Source organism: Danio rerio, chromosome 8 (assembly GCF_052040795.2).
Source record: "Danio rerio strain M-AB ecotype USA chromosome 8, GRCz13ab, whole genome shotgun sequence".
NCBI lineage: Eukaryota > Metazoa > Chordata > Actinopteri > Cypriniformes > Danionidae > Danio > Danio rerio.
In genome coordinates this window covers 40,153,475-40,172,469 of record NC_141028.1, presented here as the reverse complement: position 1 = coordinate 40,172,469, position 18,995 = coordinate 40,153,475, and the positions used below count along the sequence as shown (strand labels likewise).

Sequence of the window (18,995 nt, the reverse complement as noted above, 5' to 3'; positions counted from 1 at the left end):
CACTTTGAGTATTGCGTTCTTCCTTTCGGTCTTTCCAATGCCCCTGCAGTCTTCCAAGCATTCGTTAATGATGTGTTGAGAGATATGCTAGATCAGTTCATTTATGTTTACCTGGATGACATACTGATATTTTCTCATTCTCTCCAGGAACATATTCAACATGTCAGGCGAGTGCTTCAGAGGCTGCTAGAGAATGGGCTTTATGTCAAGGCGGAGAAATGCGTATTCCATGCACAGTCTGTTCCATTTCTGGGACATATCGTGTCGGTCGAGGGGATGCGCATGGATCCAGAGAAAGTTCAGGCTGTGGTAAATTGGCCAACCCCAGACTCCCGCAAGGCCCTGCAGAGGTTTCTTGGTTTTGCCAATTTTTACCGGCATTTCATTCGCAACTTCAGCCAGCTCGCCGCGCCTCTGACTGCCTTAACCTCCATCAAGACTCCGTTCAGGTGGTCCAATGCAGCACAAGTTGCATTCGACCGACTGAAAAGCTGCTTTGTTTCAGCCCCCATTCTCATTGCCCCTGATCCATCACGGCAGTTCGTGGTGGAGGTTGACGCATCAGAGGTGGGGGTCGGTGCTATCCTGTCCCAGCGCTCTTCCTCGGACAACAAGATGCATCCTTGCGCGTATTTTTCTCATCGTCTCAACAATGCAGAACGAAATTATGATATTGGTAATCGAGAGCTGCTGGCTGTCAAGCTTGCGTTGGAAGAGTGGCGTCATTGGCTAGAGGGTTCAGGGGTTCCCTTTATCGTTTGGACCGATCATAAAAATCTGGAGTACATCCAATCCGCCAAAAGATTGAATTCTAGGCAGGCACGGTGGGCTTTATTTTTCGGACGTTTCGATTTTTCCATCTCGTACCGACCAGGTTCCAAGAATGTTAAACCTGATGCACTTTCTCGAATTTTTGATCACTCCGAGCATGCATCATCTCCTGAAGCCATTGTGCCACGCAGACTTTTTATCTCTGCTGTCACCTGGGAGATCGAGTCAAGGGTCCGCATGGCCTTAGAAGGGGTAACGCCTCCGCCTGGATGCCCACCGGGTCGTTTATTTGTGCCAGAGGATTTACGGTCTGACGTCATACGTTGGGGTCACTCTTCCAAGTTGGCCTGTCATCCTGGGGTGAGTCGTACCTTGTCTCTAGTCAAACAACGATTCTGGTGGCCACTTATGGCTCGTGACATAAGGGAATTTGTGTTGGCTTGCTCAGTTTGTGCTGTTTCTAAGACTTCCAATCGCCCTCCCGCTGGACTTCTTCAGCCGCTGTCAGTGCCATCGAGACCCTGGTCCCATATTGCGCTAGATTTCGTTACGGGTCTCCCCCCCTCCAACGGGAATACGGTGATTTTGACCGTAGTGGACCGGTTTTCGAAAGCCACTCACTTTATCCCTCTGCCCAAATTACCATCAGCCAGAGAGACAGCGGCTGCTGTCATTGACCATGTCTTGCGTATTTATGGCCTCCCGACAATTGTGGTTTCTGACAGGGGGCCTCAGTTCATCTCTAAATTTTGGAGAGAGTTTTGTCATTTAATGGGGGCGACTGTAAGTCTTTCTTCTGGTTTCCACCCTCAGAGTAACGGTCAAACAGAGAGAGCCAACCAAGATCTTGAACGTATGTTACGATGTTTAGTCTCTCAGAATCCATCCTCCTGGAGCCAGCAGCTCTCATGGGCTGAGTACGCACATAACTCATTACCAGTGTCTGCCACGGGCCTCTCTCCGTTTGAGTGTAGTCTAGGGTACCAGCCACCTGCATTTCCCAGTCTGGAATCTGAAGTCGCGGTTCCCTCCGTCCACGCCTTTGTCCAGAGGTGTCGACGTACTTGGAACAGGGCCAGAGAGACCCTCCTTCAAGTAGGTTTGCGCACCAAGGCTAAAGCCGACCGCCACCGGTCTAAGCCTCCCGTTTACGTTGTCGGTCAAAAAGTGTGGCTTTCATCTAGAAATATTCCTCTCCGCACCGTATGTAATAAACTTGCACCTAAATTCATTGGCCCGTTTTCTGTCACTAAAATCATTAGTCCAGTGGCAGTCCGCCTCAAACTTCCTCCAGCGTACAGGAGAATTCATCCCGTTTTTCATGTCTCTAAATTGAAGCCCGTTTTTCATACGGCCATTAATCCGCCTACTCCAGTCCAGTTCTCGAGACGGAGGGGACGAGGATTCCAGTACTTGGTGGACTGGGAGGGTTACGGTCCAGAGGAGAGGAGTTGGGTTCCTGCAAGGGACATATTGGATCATTCTCTCATCGATGATTACAATCGCCAGGTAAGCTCTTCTGTGAGCGCCAAGAGGCGCTCTTAGGAGAGAGGGTACTGTCACGGTTTATGGATCTGTGTGTTCCTCCTGTATGTTATGTATCTTGCCTTGTGTGTTGTCATGTGTGAGGGTGTGTGTTTGTTTACCTTTTATGTTGACAGCGTGCTTTTGGATCAGCTGATGTCATCAGCTGACTTAATCATCTTCCAGCTGGTCCTTATTTGCCTGGCTATATATTTCCTCATGTGGTGTGTTCTGGTTATCAGTCCGTTGTTTGTCTTGTTTCTGTCTGTTGTTTTCCAGAATCCTTCGTTGTTCATTGATGTCTTCATTGTGACCCGTGGCTCTCGTTCTGAACTTTCTTGTATCCAGTTCACTCCATTGATATCCTTTGTTTCATTTTCAGTTAATAAACACTTGCAATAGGATCCTTTTCGTCTATTGTCGTGACAATATCAGTATTCACACTGGTGTATAAAGGAAAAAATAATACAGGCTATTACAGTTAACTATTTGCATGTTATTTGTTATGCTCTACCAATTAGTGTGAGGATTGCTGCGAGGTGAATTAGTGAGACTGCCTTTTCAGTGGAGGTTACAAATTTGTTAATTTTTGGCCAGCTATGGAGGTGGTCCTCAATATTTTTATCACCAACGTTTGACAATTTTACCGTGGACCGGGGTGGTGCGGGAGGTCAGGGTGTTTCAGTGTTTCAAAAGTTGTAGGTTGCTGTCACTCTGATACAAGTTTTATTTATGGAGAAAATTACAAAGCACTGCAGAATTTGTGTGTTCTGGGTTTGTCTGAGAAAATTAGTCTTACCGAAATGTGAATATTCCATACAAGCTGAAGCTGATTAGTCAATTCTTGTCATGTGACTCACGTTGCGCTTACAGGATTTGTGCACACAAGCTGTGCACCTCCACTGGAAACAAAAAACTTGTGCAAATTCTAGAAATATGTGATGTGCAAATGGCCCCTAAAAGGCCACCATCATTTGCGATCTCCAACAGTTGATCTTGCACAGCCGTGGTGCATTCACCTTATTCGTTGAAAAATGGGTTGCGAATCTATTCCTTGACAGTTCGTGGGTCGTTCACTGGGCCTTTCCCCCTTAGCAAAGAAACTTTTTCAAAGACTTTTCAAAGATGTTTCCAACTCATTTTGCTGCTTGTAGGTTAAATTTGGGCGCTCAAGTGACCAAAATGTAAGCAAGAGAATGCGATCATTTCTCAAAATAAAAGATAGTTTAGACTCAGATAATAAATAAAACAGAAATTGTGCAGCCTGGTACCAATTAATCTACGGACTGGTCTAAGGGCCTGTGGTTGAGGATCATTGAGCTAGGGGATAAAATGAACTAAGTCAACATGATCATTCTTACGGAACTCGCTGAGGCTCCCTTGTGGGCCGGGACCCCCTTGTTGGGAACCGCTGGTGTAACGGACTAGGAGGGTGTTGTGGCTTAAGGAAGGGGTGTGGAAGGCACCGTTGGAGAAGGGTATCGCGCAGACAGTTTGGTGGAGGAGGGAGGTGGAGGGGGGGGCTAGATGGAGTTGTCCCAGATGAAAATCAAGAGGGTTGGGGAGGCGCAGAAGAAAGTGAAGAGTGGGGAGAGATGTGCGTGTGCGTGTAAGGAAAGGGATCGGTAAAAATTAGGTGCCGGATTAGATTTCAGAGGTGCCAGCACAAATTAAGCCCTGGTTTCGAAACTTCGACACATTTACTTCTGTTTTGCTGACTGTTTCTCTTGCTCTCAAAGCCTCGCTATGCCCACTGCTAGCATGCAAGTAATCCAAGGCAAAGCCATGCAGCAAAACATCATAAACAGTAAACCGAATAATTGTGGAAAGATAAGTGCAAAGACTTCTTGTAGTTATAGTTCATATCAGTAGCAGATAGTACTTCAATGATCTGTAACTGCTAGATCGCTGGCGATCATAGCAGCCGTTCACACAAACAAAAGTGCAAAAATACTGAAAAAAACATTAACTAAGTAACTTAGAGTTTCTGGAGAAAGAATTTAATGTCTTCAAAACAATTTAATGGTCTAAAATGCTATATAAAGAAATGTGACATGAAATGATTTCTATATGAAATGATTTCTTTTTGCAAATGAGCCGCTCTGCCATTAGCTTGAGCTGATAGCAGCTGTGCAGCTGTGCGGGCACTCCATGCAGGGGGGCAAGTGCATCGAGTAATGATTGACAATTCTTTGCAGCCAGTAAGAGCAAAAAGTGTCCTGTAACATGAAAATCATGCAGCCATTGGCTAAATTCTCAGTCAGTCAAACTTCAGGGAAGTGAACTTTGTGACTGATCCATAGCAAATGACCGAGAGACATGCAGACGGTCAAAACGCTCAGCTCTGTTTAGATTTTAGTATCTATAACTTGGAGTTTTTATTTAGTTTGTGGTCTCATTTTATCTGTAACACTGTAAGCTATGACATGGACTGGTCTTTCACTCCACAGATGGCATTTTCACGTGTGAGTACCATGGTAAAACGGTGTAAACTATATGTTTCTGACAGAAACGGTGACATAAACAAATAAATAACCATCCATAATTCAACACTATTGTGGACTAAATGTGCTTGATGGGATATTTTTCTGTGGACTCCTACCTTTCAAAATAAACTGTGATGCACAGCAATGAATGCATGTGTGTGTTGTTATTACATGATATGTACGCCATATCTAATAATCGTTTTCTGCAAAACTTACACAAATTTAGCAAATACATTCTTTATAAGCTTTCCATTGAAAAACAACTAGCTGCAATGGGTGCTTAGGGGATGTAGCTTTAAACTGATGTAGAGGTTTTCAATATTACTCTTGTCCTTTTTGATTTAATCTATTCATAAACATTGACATATGGAAAAAAACAGCACCTGAGTGCGACCTTGTCGGGCGCTGTGGAAGGGGTTGAAGTAAATTCTAATTTGCAAACTTAGTTAAAAATTTAAGGATTAAAATATTTCAAAACCTTATATTAAACGTATAATAATTTGTCAAATGTATACCATAGACTTTATCACCAGTTGTAGTGGTTTCACACTTCAGGTAACAAATAGTGTGCCGCTTTGCATTGTTCTAGCCAGGCCACATACAGGAGATCCTCTGCTGCTGCAGTGTGTAATTTCTGTACCTCAAGCGTCACTGAATAATGAACGGTTTAAAAAACACCCCCCTGTCTGCCATACGTAAAGTTAACAGTGCAAAGTTAGATGTGAAGCTGAAGGAATAATCTGACTATAACCTAAATATGTGCTTCATGTTGTGACATCTAAATTACCTGCTTTAAAACCTGGGTTTTTAATATGTGAATCAGCCTGACTGCATTAGATTAAACTCGTTTTAAGGGTAATATCAGGTGGAAATGACTCCTTAAGGTAATAACTTCGCATATTCCATTTTCACAGCGTATCTGGAATAATTTGCACATATTCAGCTTCAGCAGGAATTTGGACAAGCTAAAACTTTTACTCATGAATATGAATAACATTTTAGGGCAAAAGTTGGATTATAGCCATCTATGAAAACATATACAACGTTTTGATCATTTGCATATGACCAAAGCCGTTAATGCTTTAAAGACAGAGTTTTGGCTGAAGCACAGCTGTTTTTTCATACTGTGAATAAACACATTGAAATTAGCAATTAAAACATTCTTACGAATGTTGATAAGCATCAAATCACTCCCACGGTGGAAGCTGATTGCGCATAAGTCTTTTAGGTCATTTAAAATGAAAGCATTTCATGTCTAAACAAACTCAACTTAATAGGCCTGTCAGACTCAAATTATCATCTCTTGAAAAAAAATCATACAATCCAATCTTGTTTAGAAACAAGCTTTAGTAGCTTTGCTCTCATGCATAATCAAACATATCATAATTATATACGCTATGAATGAATTTAAGCTCAAACGTGACCAAAATCCAGCTGAAAGCATTCGAAAACAATCCAAGAGTTACAAAAACATACAAAACGCTCAGTGAGAACTTTGTGAAAAAGTAATTGTACCTATGTATTTAATACTAATGTACTCATTATTACTGAAAATACACCAGATAATAAATTTCAATATAATAGATTTGTAATACATTTCATAATGTAATAGAGCAATTCCATGCTAATGTCAACCTTGCCATGAAAAAAAAAAAGTTTTGACCAAAATAGTGAAGCTCTTTCTAGATTATATTTGTATTTTTTATTTTTGTTTGTGTGTCTAGGCTTGTATTTTACAGTACTGTAAAAGTACTTAAATGTCTCGGTCAATGTTTTTAAACAATTATATTTCATTTACCAAAGTCACACAAGTGGCAATTTCACATCCACAACGGAGAAGTGTCACATCCATAACTAAGATTTTTCCTCATAAATGCAAAAATGTTAAATAAAATAAAATCAATATATATATATATATATATATATATATATATATATATATATATATATATATATATATATATTTTTTTTTTTTTTTTTTTTTTCTATAGAAAGCCAACTCCTATTATTTTGATTAACATTATTTCTTTTTGGTTGTGCAGTTTAATCCACAGAATTTCTGCAAAGTATGTTGTATACTGCAAACTCGCTAACTTTTTTAGTCACATCCATAACACATATTGATTTTCCTCATATAAAATACAGAAATGTTTACAGATTAATATTTTTCTGATCACATAACTCTGTACATAATACATAAATACATAAATTTGTATTGAAAATGTATCATTGTTTGTTATATACAAATATTACACATGTTACATATATACGGTACTCAGCATAAATGACTACTACTAGTTTTATTAAACCATTATATCCATTAAAATAAGTGTTTGATCACCTAGCATCTTCAGATAATACATCTAAATTTAAATTACTTATTGCAAAAAAAAGTATATATATTTTGCATAGCTGCGTCCAAAATGGCCCACTATAAACTATGTACAGTACTTGCAGGCTGATCTCACGAGGGAATGTAAGTATTTTACATTTTGTCAGTTTAGTGGCTAATTCTTATGAATTCGAATGAGTTCAGTCGTACAAAAATGTACGATTTTAAAAAGGAAGCGTGGCATTGAGTGTTTGCAGTGTCCAACATTCCACATTTCTTTTTAACTGTTGAATAAGGGTATTATCCGGGTATTTAAAGTGCACTTATTATTAATTACTTATTAGGAGAAGCACTTTAGCAGCATCTAGACCAGCAGCCTGTAAGTACATTTAAGATTTGTTTCAGTTGTTGTGTATGGTTTGAGGACTTGTTTCCAGCTGTTTGTGTAAAGTTGTAGGACATTTAAACTTGCTTTCAGTTGTGTATAATACTAGAAGTTGTTTAGCCACTGTTTCCTTGGTTACTATAAGAGCTTGTGTAGCGAACGCAGACGCGGTTTTGCGTCGTCCGCCTCAGTTTCGGCCCTTGTTTTGACTCTCGAGGCGTGTCCAGCTGAATTCAATCAGCTAGTGCTTTGGGGTTATATAAACAACTAGTTCACCGCGGCAGCCTCGTGTGAAGACCGCCTCGTGTGAAGACCGACGAGGGTAAAGACCATCGACTCTACCTGCGCGACTCCACCGAGCAAAGACACCGACAAAGCACTTGAGTACTTTACTGTATTGTTTTACTTTACACTTATTTTTTGTTGTCAGTGCACTTTTATTATGTGTTTTCTAATTCCTGTTGTTACTAACACTCGCAAAACACGGGAGGTACGCTGCAGGCGTAATCCTCACAACCTTCGTTCAATACATGTATCTACTATTTCACAACTCTCTCTCTCCGTGGGCCTCTGGAACTGTCAATCAGCTGTTAACAAGGCTGATTTTATTACCTCCATAGCTACATATTCTGACTATAATCTCATGGCTCTAACTGAGACCTGGTTGAGGCCGGAGGACACTGCTACACATGCTACTCTTTCTGCTAATTTCTCTTTTTCCCACACTCCTCGTCAGACAGGGAGAGGGGGTGGGACTGGACTACTAATTTCCAAAGAATGGAAATTTACTCTGATACCGTCCCTGCCAACAATCAGCTCCTTTGAATTTCATGCAGTCACCATTATCCACCCCTTCTACATAAATGTGGTTGTCATCTACCGCCCACCAGGTAAATTAGGTCACTTCCTAGATGAACTGGATGTTCTTCCCTCATCTTTTTCTAATTTTGCCACTCCCTTATTGGTGCTAGGTGACTTCAACATTTACGTTGACAAACCGCAAGCTGCAGACTTTCAGACTTTGCTTGCCTCTTTTGACCTAAAAAGAGCACCTACTTCTGCTACCCACAAATCAGGTAATCAGCTAGACCTTATTTACACACGACACTGCTTCACTGATCAAACAATAGTAACTCCACTACAAATATCTGATCACTTCCTTCTGTCTCTCAACATCCACATTACTCCTGAGCCGCCACACACTCCTACACTGGTTACCTTTCGCAGAAACCTACGATCTCTCTCACCCAATAGACTATCCACCATTGTATCAGACTCTCTTCCTCCATCTCGCAAACTCACTGCACTTGATTCGAACAGTGCCACTAATACACTCTGCTCCACACTAGCATCATGTCTAGACCGATTATGTCCTCTTGCATCCAGGCCAGCCCGTGCCAGTCCTCCTGCACCCTGGCTCTCGGATGCTCTCCGTGAGCATCGCTCAAAACTTCGGGCTGCGGAGAGAATTTGGCGGAAAACTAAAAATCCTGCACATCTCTTAACATACCAAACTCTTCTGTCCTCTTTCTCAGCTGAGGTTACTTCTGCAAAGCAGACGTATTACCGTCTGAAAATCAACAATGCCACTAATCCTCGCCTACTTTTTAAAACATTTTCCTCCCTCCTCTATCCTCCTCCTCCACCCGCATCCTCCACACTTACTACTGATGACTTTGCTACATTCTTCTGCACCAAAACTGCAAAAATCAGTGCTCAATTTGCTGCACCTACAACAAACACGCAAGATACAACACCAACACCACACACACTCACCTCTTTTTCTCAGCTCTCTGAGTCTGAGGTGTCCAAACTTGTGCTATCTAGCCATGCAACCACCTGTCCACTCGATCCCATTCCCTCTCATCTCTTGCAAGCCATCTCTCCTGCAGTCATACCAACACTGACTCACATAATTAACACATCTCTTGACTCTGGTTTATTCCCCACTACATTTAAGCAGGCTAGGGTAACCCCACTGCTAAAGAAACCCAACCTGGACCATACGCTACTTGAAAACTACAGACCAGTATCCCTGCTTCCATTCATGGCCAAGATTCTGGAGAAAGTAGTGTTCAATCAAGTCCTGGACTTTCTTACTCAAAACAATCTCATGGACAACAAGCAATCCGGCTTTAAGAAAGGCCACTCAACTGAGACTGCCCTGCTCTCGGTCGTGGAGGATCTCAGACTGGCTAAAGCAGACTCTAAATCATCAGTCCTCATTTTGCTGGACTTGTCAGCTGCTTTTGACACTGTCAACCACCAGATCCTGCTATCTACGCTTGAGTCACTGGGCGTTGCGGGCACTGTTATACAATGGTTCAGATCTTACCTCTCTGACAGGTCATTCAGGGTGTCTTGGAGGGGAGAGGTGTCCAACCTACAGCATCTAAACACTGGGGTACCTCAAGGCTCTGTTCTTGGGCCACTTCTCTTCTCCATCTACACATCATCTCTAGGACCAGTCATCCAGAGACATGGATTCTCCTACCACTGCTATGCTGATGATACCCAGCTATACCTCTCTTTTCATCCAGATGATCCCTCGGTTCCAGCTCGTATCTCAGCCTGCCTGTTGGATATTTCACTCTGGATGAAAGATCATCATCTTCAGCTGAACCTCGCAAAAACGGAAATGCTTGTAGTTTCTGCCAACCCGACTCTTCACCATAACTTTTCAATCCAGATGGATGGGGCAACCATTACTGCATCCAAAATGGTGAAAAGCCTTGGAGTAACGATTGATGACCAACTAAACTTCTCTGACCACATTTCTAGAACTGCTCGATCGTGCAGATTTGCACTCTATAACATCAGAAAGATCCGACCCTTCTTATCTGAACATGCAGCTCAACTCCTTGTTCAAGCTCTTGTTCTCTCCAAACTGGATTACTGCAACTCTCTACTAGCTGGGCTTCCAGCTAACTCTATCAAGCCTCTTCAACTGCTCCAGAATGCAGCAGCACGAGTTGTCTTCAATGAACCTAAACGAGCACATGTCACTCCGCTGCTAGTCCGTTTGCACTGGCTGCCAGTTGCTGCTCGCATCAAATTCAAAACTCTGATGTTTGCCTACAAAGTGACTTCTGGCCTAGCACCTTCTTATCTGCACTCACTTCTGCAGATCTATGTGCCCTCCAGAAACTTGCGTTCTGTGAATGAACGTCGCCTCGTGGTTCCATCCCAAAGAGGGAAAAAATCACTTTCGCGAACGCTCACGCTCAATCTGCCCAGTTGGTGGAATGAACTCCCTAACTGCATCAGAACAGCAGAGTCACTCGCTATTTTCAAGAAACGACTAAAAACTCAACTATTTAGTCTCCACTTCACTTCTTAATCTGCAATTGCCTATTTGAATATCACACTAACTGTACAAAAAAAAAAAAAAAAAAAAAAACACTACTAACACTTCCCTTCTTAGACTTTACAGACCTGAAACTTGCCTTTAGTACTTATTCATTGTTGCTCTTAGTTGTGTAAATTGCTTCATTGTCCTCATTTGTAAGTCGCTTTGGATAAAAGCGTCTGCTAAATGACTAAATGTAAAATGTAAATGTTATTATTATTAGAGTTTTCAGTGTGAATGCACTATTTATACTATTTATACTACAGAATGAAGTAGAATAGAGCATAAACATGTGATTTGGGATATTATATTAACATTTTATTAATCATTTTTACCACAACATACTAATTTGGATGTACTCATTTTTGGACTGGGATCCAGTTTTGGCTTTGGTACTAACTAATCTAATGGGTATGCCTACATACATTATATTATTGAAGAGTATCCTATCAAACATATTAATTTAGAACATAAAATAACATGTTAATTTTAACTTTGCACTGTTTTTACACAGCAAATTTGCAGGATGCACGTTAATATACACTGCTGTATGGACATCCGTTATGTTAATGTACAAAATAAACCAGATTTAAGTCCACGAACTGTGATGGAAGTGTCTTCTTTTATAATTGTACTGACATGTGGCTGTGGTGATAAAGATGGTAAAATCGCTGTAATTCCTTACAAACATGCACTTATTTAAAATCGTTTTAAACTCATTCTTGATCACATTTGATGATGATTGATGATCACAGCGAGCTGAACAGATCTTTTAATCTCAGTTGCTTTGTGCACGTCCTGTCTTGTTGATATAATTGTATGTGTTACTAACAAGACATGTAAATACGTGGCTGTCAATCAATACGGTGGGTGGGCAAACCGCACTCCTATTTCAGGTTGCTGTGGGCCTCAAAGTGGGAGGGATTTAAATCCTATTTTAACATCAGAAAATAAATTGTGCAATTTTATGCTGATCACTGTATATAATGACATAATACATGTTGACATAAATGTCTAATCAGCCAATCACATGGCAGCAGCTCAATGGATTTAGGCATGCAGACATTCAGCATGTTACTTTCCAAAGGACTCATTCCTGTATGAAATTACCCCCAGGAGCCACTGCCTTTAAGGGATTGGGGTATAGAGATGATCTGATTGGAATGCAGTGTGCAACTACCCTGCGCAAAGGATCATGGGAGCTCAAAGTGTCCATCAGTTGTACCCTTTGAAATATTTCATTCCGAAGGTCCCTTTGAATGACTAGTTTTGAGCACTTCAGTTTGGAAAAACACTTCAATATGGCCGTCATGATTGTTTTTACTCTAAAATGGCCTTTGGAGGGTGATATATTGCATTTGGAGGGGGCCGATTGTCAAAACAATCAGCTGAAGTTCAAATGGGAATGAAAGGTGATTTAAGTGGTTGTAAAATGGCTTGGTTATTTATAAGGTTAAGTTTTTTTTTTTTCTGAAACTGCTGATTTAGTGGGATTTTCGTCTACATTTATCTCTAGAGTTTACAGAGATTGGTCATTTGGAGAAAATACCTTGTTAAGGCCAAAGGTCAGATGATGAAAATGGCCAGACTGATTTAAACGGGCAACAGTGACTCAAATAACCACTCATTACAACAAGTTCTGCTCACACATTTATTCTGCTGCTAAATTCTGATGATGCAGTAAGAAAGCATGGATCAATTTTGATTTGTACTATTGGTTCAAGCTGCTGGTAATGGCGTGATGGATATTTTATTGACAGACTTTGGTCTGCTTAACACCAAGCAATCATTGTTTAAAGTGATGTGACCTTCATCCAATAGCCACTATTAAGAGGATAATGTCTCATGTCAGGAAATGCAAATGATCCCAAACTGGTCTCTTGAATATATTGATTTTCGCTATGGTCAAATGACCTCTACAGTCATCATATATCAACTGAACACCTTTGGGGTGTGCTGGAAATGGCGAATCTGCATAGTGGGTGTGTAGTTAATGGTCTACAGAAACTGCATGATGCCGTCATGTCAGTATGGACCTAAAGCTCTGTGCTGGATCTATGTCATGACAAATTATAGAAAAAAGAAGTCCAACCAGGTACTAGCAAGGTGAACCCAACAAAGTGGTTGGTAAGTGTATATTTTACTTGTCATAAATGCTTGTCACTACACTCAGCAGAACACTTTAAACATATTTCGAAGATAATAGAAGTGAGTATAAAATTACATGCAATGGCAAAGTGCTTTCATTCACTTAAACCCTAAGTAGGTTATGAAAGCACTCAAAAGCTAACTACATAAAATATCAATTTAATCTATATTTTAATTTTAAACCAGTCATAAGATGCAATTTCATTTTCTTTGTCTTTGAAGTGTTATGGGCTGTTCAAGCAAAAATGAGATCTCAAAGACTAAAGTCTCAAATCCAAAGAGATATTCATATTAAAGACCTATTTACACCTTTCACACCAGAGCTGTCAATTACCTTGGTGTGGCTCTCACATAGTAGCCCTCTGAAGCTAAGCAGGGCTATGACTGGACAGAACCTAGATTGGATACTGTGGTCTGTGTGGGTTCTGTTGCCCCAGTAAAGTGACGGGGATACTATATTGTTCTGTCAGCGAACACCATCCTTCAGATTAAAAATCACTTTCCTTCGAAAATAGTAGGGGTGTTCTTAGCACCCTGGCTAAATAAAAGCACTTCTAGGATCCTGAAAACTGTTTAAAGAGCCCCTATTATAAATTAAAAAGGGTCATATTTTGGTTTTGGGGCACTCCAACAATAGGCTAATATGCATGCAAGGTCAGAAAACACTTTAATTGTCTTAAAATATGCATCTATTTTTATCGAATTATCCCAGCAACTCCCATATGAATCGTTCCCAAACCCCTCCTTAGCGTGATGCTAATTTGATTGGACCAATGACAGTCTGTTGTGATTAGTTGACAGCGTTCAGCGTGAGACAGAATGTAATGCCAACCACGACTTATCAACAATATTGAAGTAGTCAGGGTGCTAAGTGTATTTGTGAGCATACCTGCCAACACTCCTGTTTTTCCCTGGAGTCTCCCGTATTTCAGACCCATTTCCCTCATTTCAGACCCATCTTCCACCAAACTCCCGTTTTGTTATTTATCCCGAAAAACTCCCATAACGTCACTCCCCAACCACCACCACCACCAGTCCTCTGCATTTTGGGATGGTCTGTGAAACCCCCGTGTCGGCAACATTGGTATGATCGCAGGATCTGATCGCAGTAGCGGCCTGAAACACGCTTCATAGTAACTATCACCACAGTACACAGTACCCTGTTATCAACAGTGTTATTCAGACACCTCATCCCTGCACCTAACCCCCCTGGTCTTCTTAATTTTCAGGGACAAATGTTGCCAGGTATGTGTGTGAGCCCAACGCAGGAGTGCATGAAATCAATGCAGTTACACACCAGCATATTGCTCTAATCTTAACTGTAAGTAAAAACAATGACACACATTTAGCATTAATGCACACAGTGGCAAAAGCTGAACTTTTCTGAAACTTGACCGCTGCATGTGTGTAGGAAAAGCTGATGGTGGCCATAGCAACGACAAATGGCAATGGAACGCGAGCTCACAAACGCATGTAAAACCGTAAACAAAGCAGCACAAAACACAAGTAAATACATAATTTGTGAGCTAGAGAAAACAAAGCGGCAACCATTTTAACCGCACTTACACTTGTGAACTGGAGGAAGAAACTGGTCCATAAACTGTGTACTGTAAAGTTCCTCTCGAGCTCTGACAAAATTCCACACATCAATAGTCTTTTCTGATCCTTCCTTTAACAAATGACTGACAGAAAAAAACCCTCAACCACTGACTTCACAGTTTCATCTTTGCGTAGAGAAAATAACTCTAACGTTCCCCTCACAATTCCAATAATATCCAGCTGAGCACAGTGTCTACATGACTTGATTCAACTGGGATCTGCTACAGTGTTTGTGGGCAGAGCCAGGGGTTTAAAATAAAGCCAGGGTTTGCGTGCACAACAATTGGATGGGTTTAAGTTTCGTATCGATGATACGTCGAAACATCAAAAGACTTGTTATCAAAACAATTTATTTGAACCTTTATGAGTCGACTCTTTTACAGATGAATCAATAGTTTTAAACATTGTGGACTTTCAGATTTAAGCCTTAGCTAGATATTTCACCTAACTTATAGCTGTGTTACACACTACATGAAAGGTCATTTTCAAAAACCCGTAATAGGGGCTCTTTAATGTAATGGAATATTATGAAAGACCATGATTCATGCCTTTTGTCATTTTGACCCAAATCTAATTTTTAAAAACTTTGTTCATTGGAATAAAAGAAAAATAAAAATAAACCGTCACCTTAGAATTAATTATAAGGTTCTATCTGACATTTTTGTCAAAATTGAGTTATTCACATATTCTTTTTAAATGACAAATTGTTTACATTATGGGATGTTTTTTTTTTCAAGTTGTTTACATTTTAAGACTTTTTATTTTTTTTAAAAAATTATCTACAAAGTCAAACTCTAGCTTGACTCAATATGGTTCTTTCTGTGAGCCAATCAGCATTTCAAATTCACGTAAGAGGATCAATCAGGATCAGCTTTCTTTGTCATTCCGAATGACTGCTCCACTGACAGCGGGAAATACCAAAATGAAAAAGTAGTTTCTTAAAATTGAGAAAAAAACTGAAACTGAAAATATGTGTGTAAATTTGATGATTTAGAAGCATTTTTTTACATTGAGATGAAATAGTAAATTTTACTCTGTTGAAAAAGAATTATTAAAAAACAGTTATTAAAAAAGTAATATATCAAATGTGAAACATTTTTATTTATGTGTATATATAGTCAGTGAAACATTTTTCAGTGTTTATTAAGCTCATTTGCTCATTGTCTGTTTTCTTTTAAAGTCTTTAAATTTAATATTAAGCCTTAAGGGCAAATACTAATTGAATTTATGGGCTTATAAATCAGTAAATAAAATTCAATAATTTATAAAAAGCATATACTTCAATAAACATTACCACATTAATTACATAAAATTAACATCTGCACTGGATAAAATATTTAGCAGCCTTGTATGCTTAATTTGAACAATAAACATATTCATCCTAAACATTAAATAAATGTTATAGAAGCAAATTTTTAACTTTCTCAAACAACAACCTATAGTTAAAACACCCTTTTTAATTTTTTTTAAGAAAATGACTCTTTAGAATTAGAAGGTTTTATCTGCATTTGCCCTGTTCTTTTACACATTCTGCAAATGTAAGAGAACTTTGATAGTTTACATTTAGAGTACATTTAGGGTCTCTGCCATGTTAATATATGAAAGAGAACTGGTACACACATATTGTTTGCTATGGAATGCCAAAACTTTGAAGCTCAGTATCTCAAAATCATTTAGAATGCAGATAGAATCTTATAATTCCAAGGCAATGAGTTTAATTTAAATAAACAAAAATATAACACAAATAATCTCCAAATAAATATTATTAAATAGGAAAAAATTCACTTCATGTTGCAAAAGTTAAATTTTTTATCGAGAAAATATATTACACCAAATACACCAAATTGTTTTCTTTTTAGCAACATTATGGGCTGTGTTTTGACGGTCCATGCGCAAAATGCAAAGCGCAGGGCGCAAACGATTTCAGGGGGCTGTCAGAATCCACTTTTGCGAATATAAAAAATTGCTTTGCGCCATGTCGCATGGTCTAAAAGGGTTGAGCTTATTTTCTTAATGAGTTATTATAAGTGTGTTTTGAGAATAAACCAATCAGAGAGTCTCATCTCCCATTCCCTTTAAGAGTCAGTTGCGTCGCGCCATAAGCGCATTTGATATTTACATGGCGTAAAGTAAGTGTAAGTGGAAAAACGGAGCATTTCACTAGCAAGAAAACAGTTAAACACAGCATCTACAGCGCGAGAATGAGAGATAAGGCATCTCATAATCTACTTTTACTTTCGCTCTTGTGGATAGGGAAACCTTGTTTGCACAGATATCCATTAGCCTATACATAATTAATTTTGTTTGTTAAGCGCAAAGATTTGTTTCAAAACTGTTTCTAAATTCAGTTCTAATTTCCAGCAAAAGAATAAATGAACAATAATAACAAAGTGTGTTCAAAAAAGTTAAAAAAGTTAGATCCAAATACACATGCTGTGCCCCATATGGTCTGAAACCTGACAGGTGGGCAAATCTAAGCTTGTTTTTTTAATAAAACAAATATAAATATGGATTTAATTAATAATACTGCTAATAATGATAACATTAAACAAAAACAAGTTGTTATGAATGAACTAAAAAAGCCTCCAGAGATGAAGAAGGCATGAAGGCAGTATTTTTTATTTATTTAGGTAGGCTAGACAATAATATGTTTTGTAATATTTTAATCCTTTATATTTATATCCTGTATATATCCTTAATATTTTAATTATTTTTCATTTGTAAAGGTATTTGCGTATTGCTCTACAACTTGTGTGTATTAAGCAGTGTGTAAGCGAGGCGCATAACTTACGCGCTCTGCGCTCGACTTTAGACCAGCTTTGTTTTGGTCTATTGAAAAATCTATTATAGTTTCTCATAATAGCAATGCGCCTCAGAACGCCTTATTTTTTAGACCAGAATGCCTATGGGCACACATATGAGAGCAAATGCATTTGCTATTTAAACAGCATGGCAGAAAACGTCAAAACGACTCTTGCACCAAGCTCAAACTAGCAAATAACAATTGCGTTGCGCCTTGCGCCACATTGGGCCAGGTGTATGATAGGGCCCTATGTGACTGGTTTAAACAATTAATGGGCTAAAAATGCTAAGATTAATTCACAGTTATCCTAAGCACTTCAGCTCTCAAACTATTTTATTTCTATAATTTAATAATTTTATAATACAAGCACTCTTTTATGTATTGTATGCTAGTCATGAGACATGACATGTGATGATGTTTTTTGCAACATGCTGATATAGAAACTTCTTTTGAACGAATGTTAGAGTGAGAAAAAACAGAAAGGGTCTTGACTGAGATTTAGTTTAATTCAGTCAAGGTATGAAATGAACATTCAAACAGATCTACTGAAGTGCAGATTGATTCTTAAAGAGTTTTTTAGATTTCTAATCAGTGTCTGTGTACATACATGCTGAATCATTATAACCTCTATTATTCACTGTAAAAAAGAAAAAAAGATTAATTATGAATGAAATTTATTCTGAGCTTCGTTTCAGTGGTGTCATGTTGATCAAGAGTCAACATGACACAGTATGCTTTGATTCATTTGTTCATCTGAGTGATTCATTACGATCAAAGAAGGAGAACAAGAGGCTGACCTTAACCACATCTTCATCAGTGGACTGGCACTGCACAGTGTCTGACACATCTGTAATGGTCCCATCAGTGCCCACAGTCACCACCTTCACCGGCACTGCCACCGTCTTCCCATTCAGCACTGCTGTGTTCAGGATCTCTGTTTCCTGTTAGGAAAAGCATAACCAATGATCAGTCTTGCTTTATTCCTTACATTACCCAATGATCAAGTCTGTCTGTCTGTCTGTGTCTGTCTGTCTGTGTCTGTCTGTTCGTCCGTCCATCCATCCATATACCATTCATTCCTTTTAATCATTTCTATTGTTTCATTTTTTATATTACACTCAGTCCCTTATTACTTTCTGTCCTGCCCTTCAATTATTCATTATTTCGTTCTCCTTTAACCATTTCTTTTCATCATTCGTTCATAATTGTTCTTTTAGCCACTCCACACATCTTATAGTTTCAGTCATTCCCTCATTCTGCCTTTTCTTTATTTGCCTTTGATTCATTCAGTGTTTCCTTCTATTGTATTTCCATATTAGCTTACATTCATTTAATCAACCTTTTCAATTCAATCAATGTTATTTCCATCTTTCATCTATTCTAATTCTTTGTTCATGTATTCCTCATCCTTCCTGTTGTCCTTTATTTATATTTATTTTTGTCTTATTCATTCATTCATTCATTCATTCATTCATTCATTCATCCCTCCTTTCTTTCTTTCTTTCTTTCTTTCTTTCTTTCTCAGTCCCTCATCCATACTTAATCCATCCATCCAATTCATAAGCAATTTATTTGTTTATTCATAACACTAACCAATC

The 18,995-nt window shown here is 39.1% G+C and overlaps 2 protein-coding genes and 1 long non-coding RNA gene across 5 annotated transcripts in view; 2 read left to right on the top strand and 1 right to left on the bottom strand.

Annotated features, from left to right (window-relative positions):
* si:dkeyp-14d3.1 overlaps window positions 1-18,995 on the bottom strand; it is a 592,968-nt gene that overhangs the window by 97,917 nt on the left and 476,056 nt on the right. The window contains exon 5 of the mRNA XM_087265101.1: window positions 18,195-18,338. Coding sequence (XP_087121227.1) covers window positions 18,195-18,338 — 144 coding nt within the window. The remainder of the gene's footprint in view (window positions 1-18,194; window positions 18,339-18,995) is intronic.
* Window positions 1-18,995, top strand: part of LOC141375881 (uncharacterized) — a 215,957-nt gene that overhangs the window by 111,317 nt on the left and 85,645 nt on the right. The gene's annotated exons all lie outside the window — the stretch shown is intronic.
* LOC147842761 (uncharacterized) overlaps window positions 1-18,995 on the top strand; it is a 159,261-nt gene that overhangs the window by 115,141 nt on the left and 25,125 nt on the right. The window lies entirely within an intron of this gene.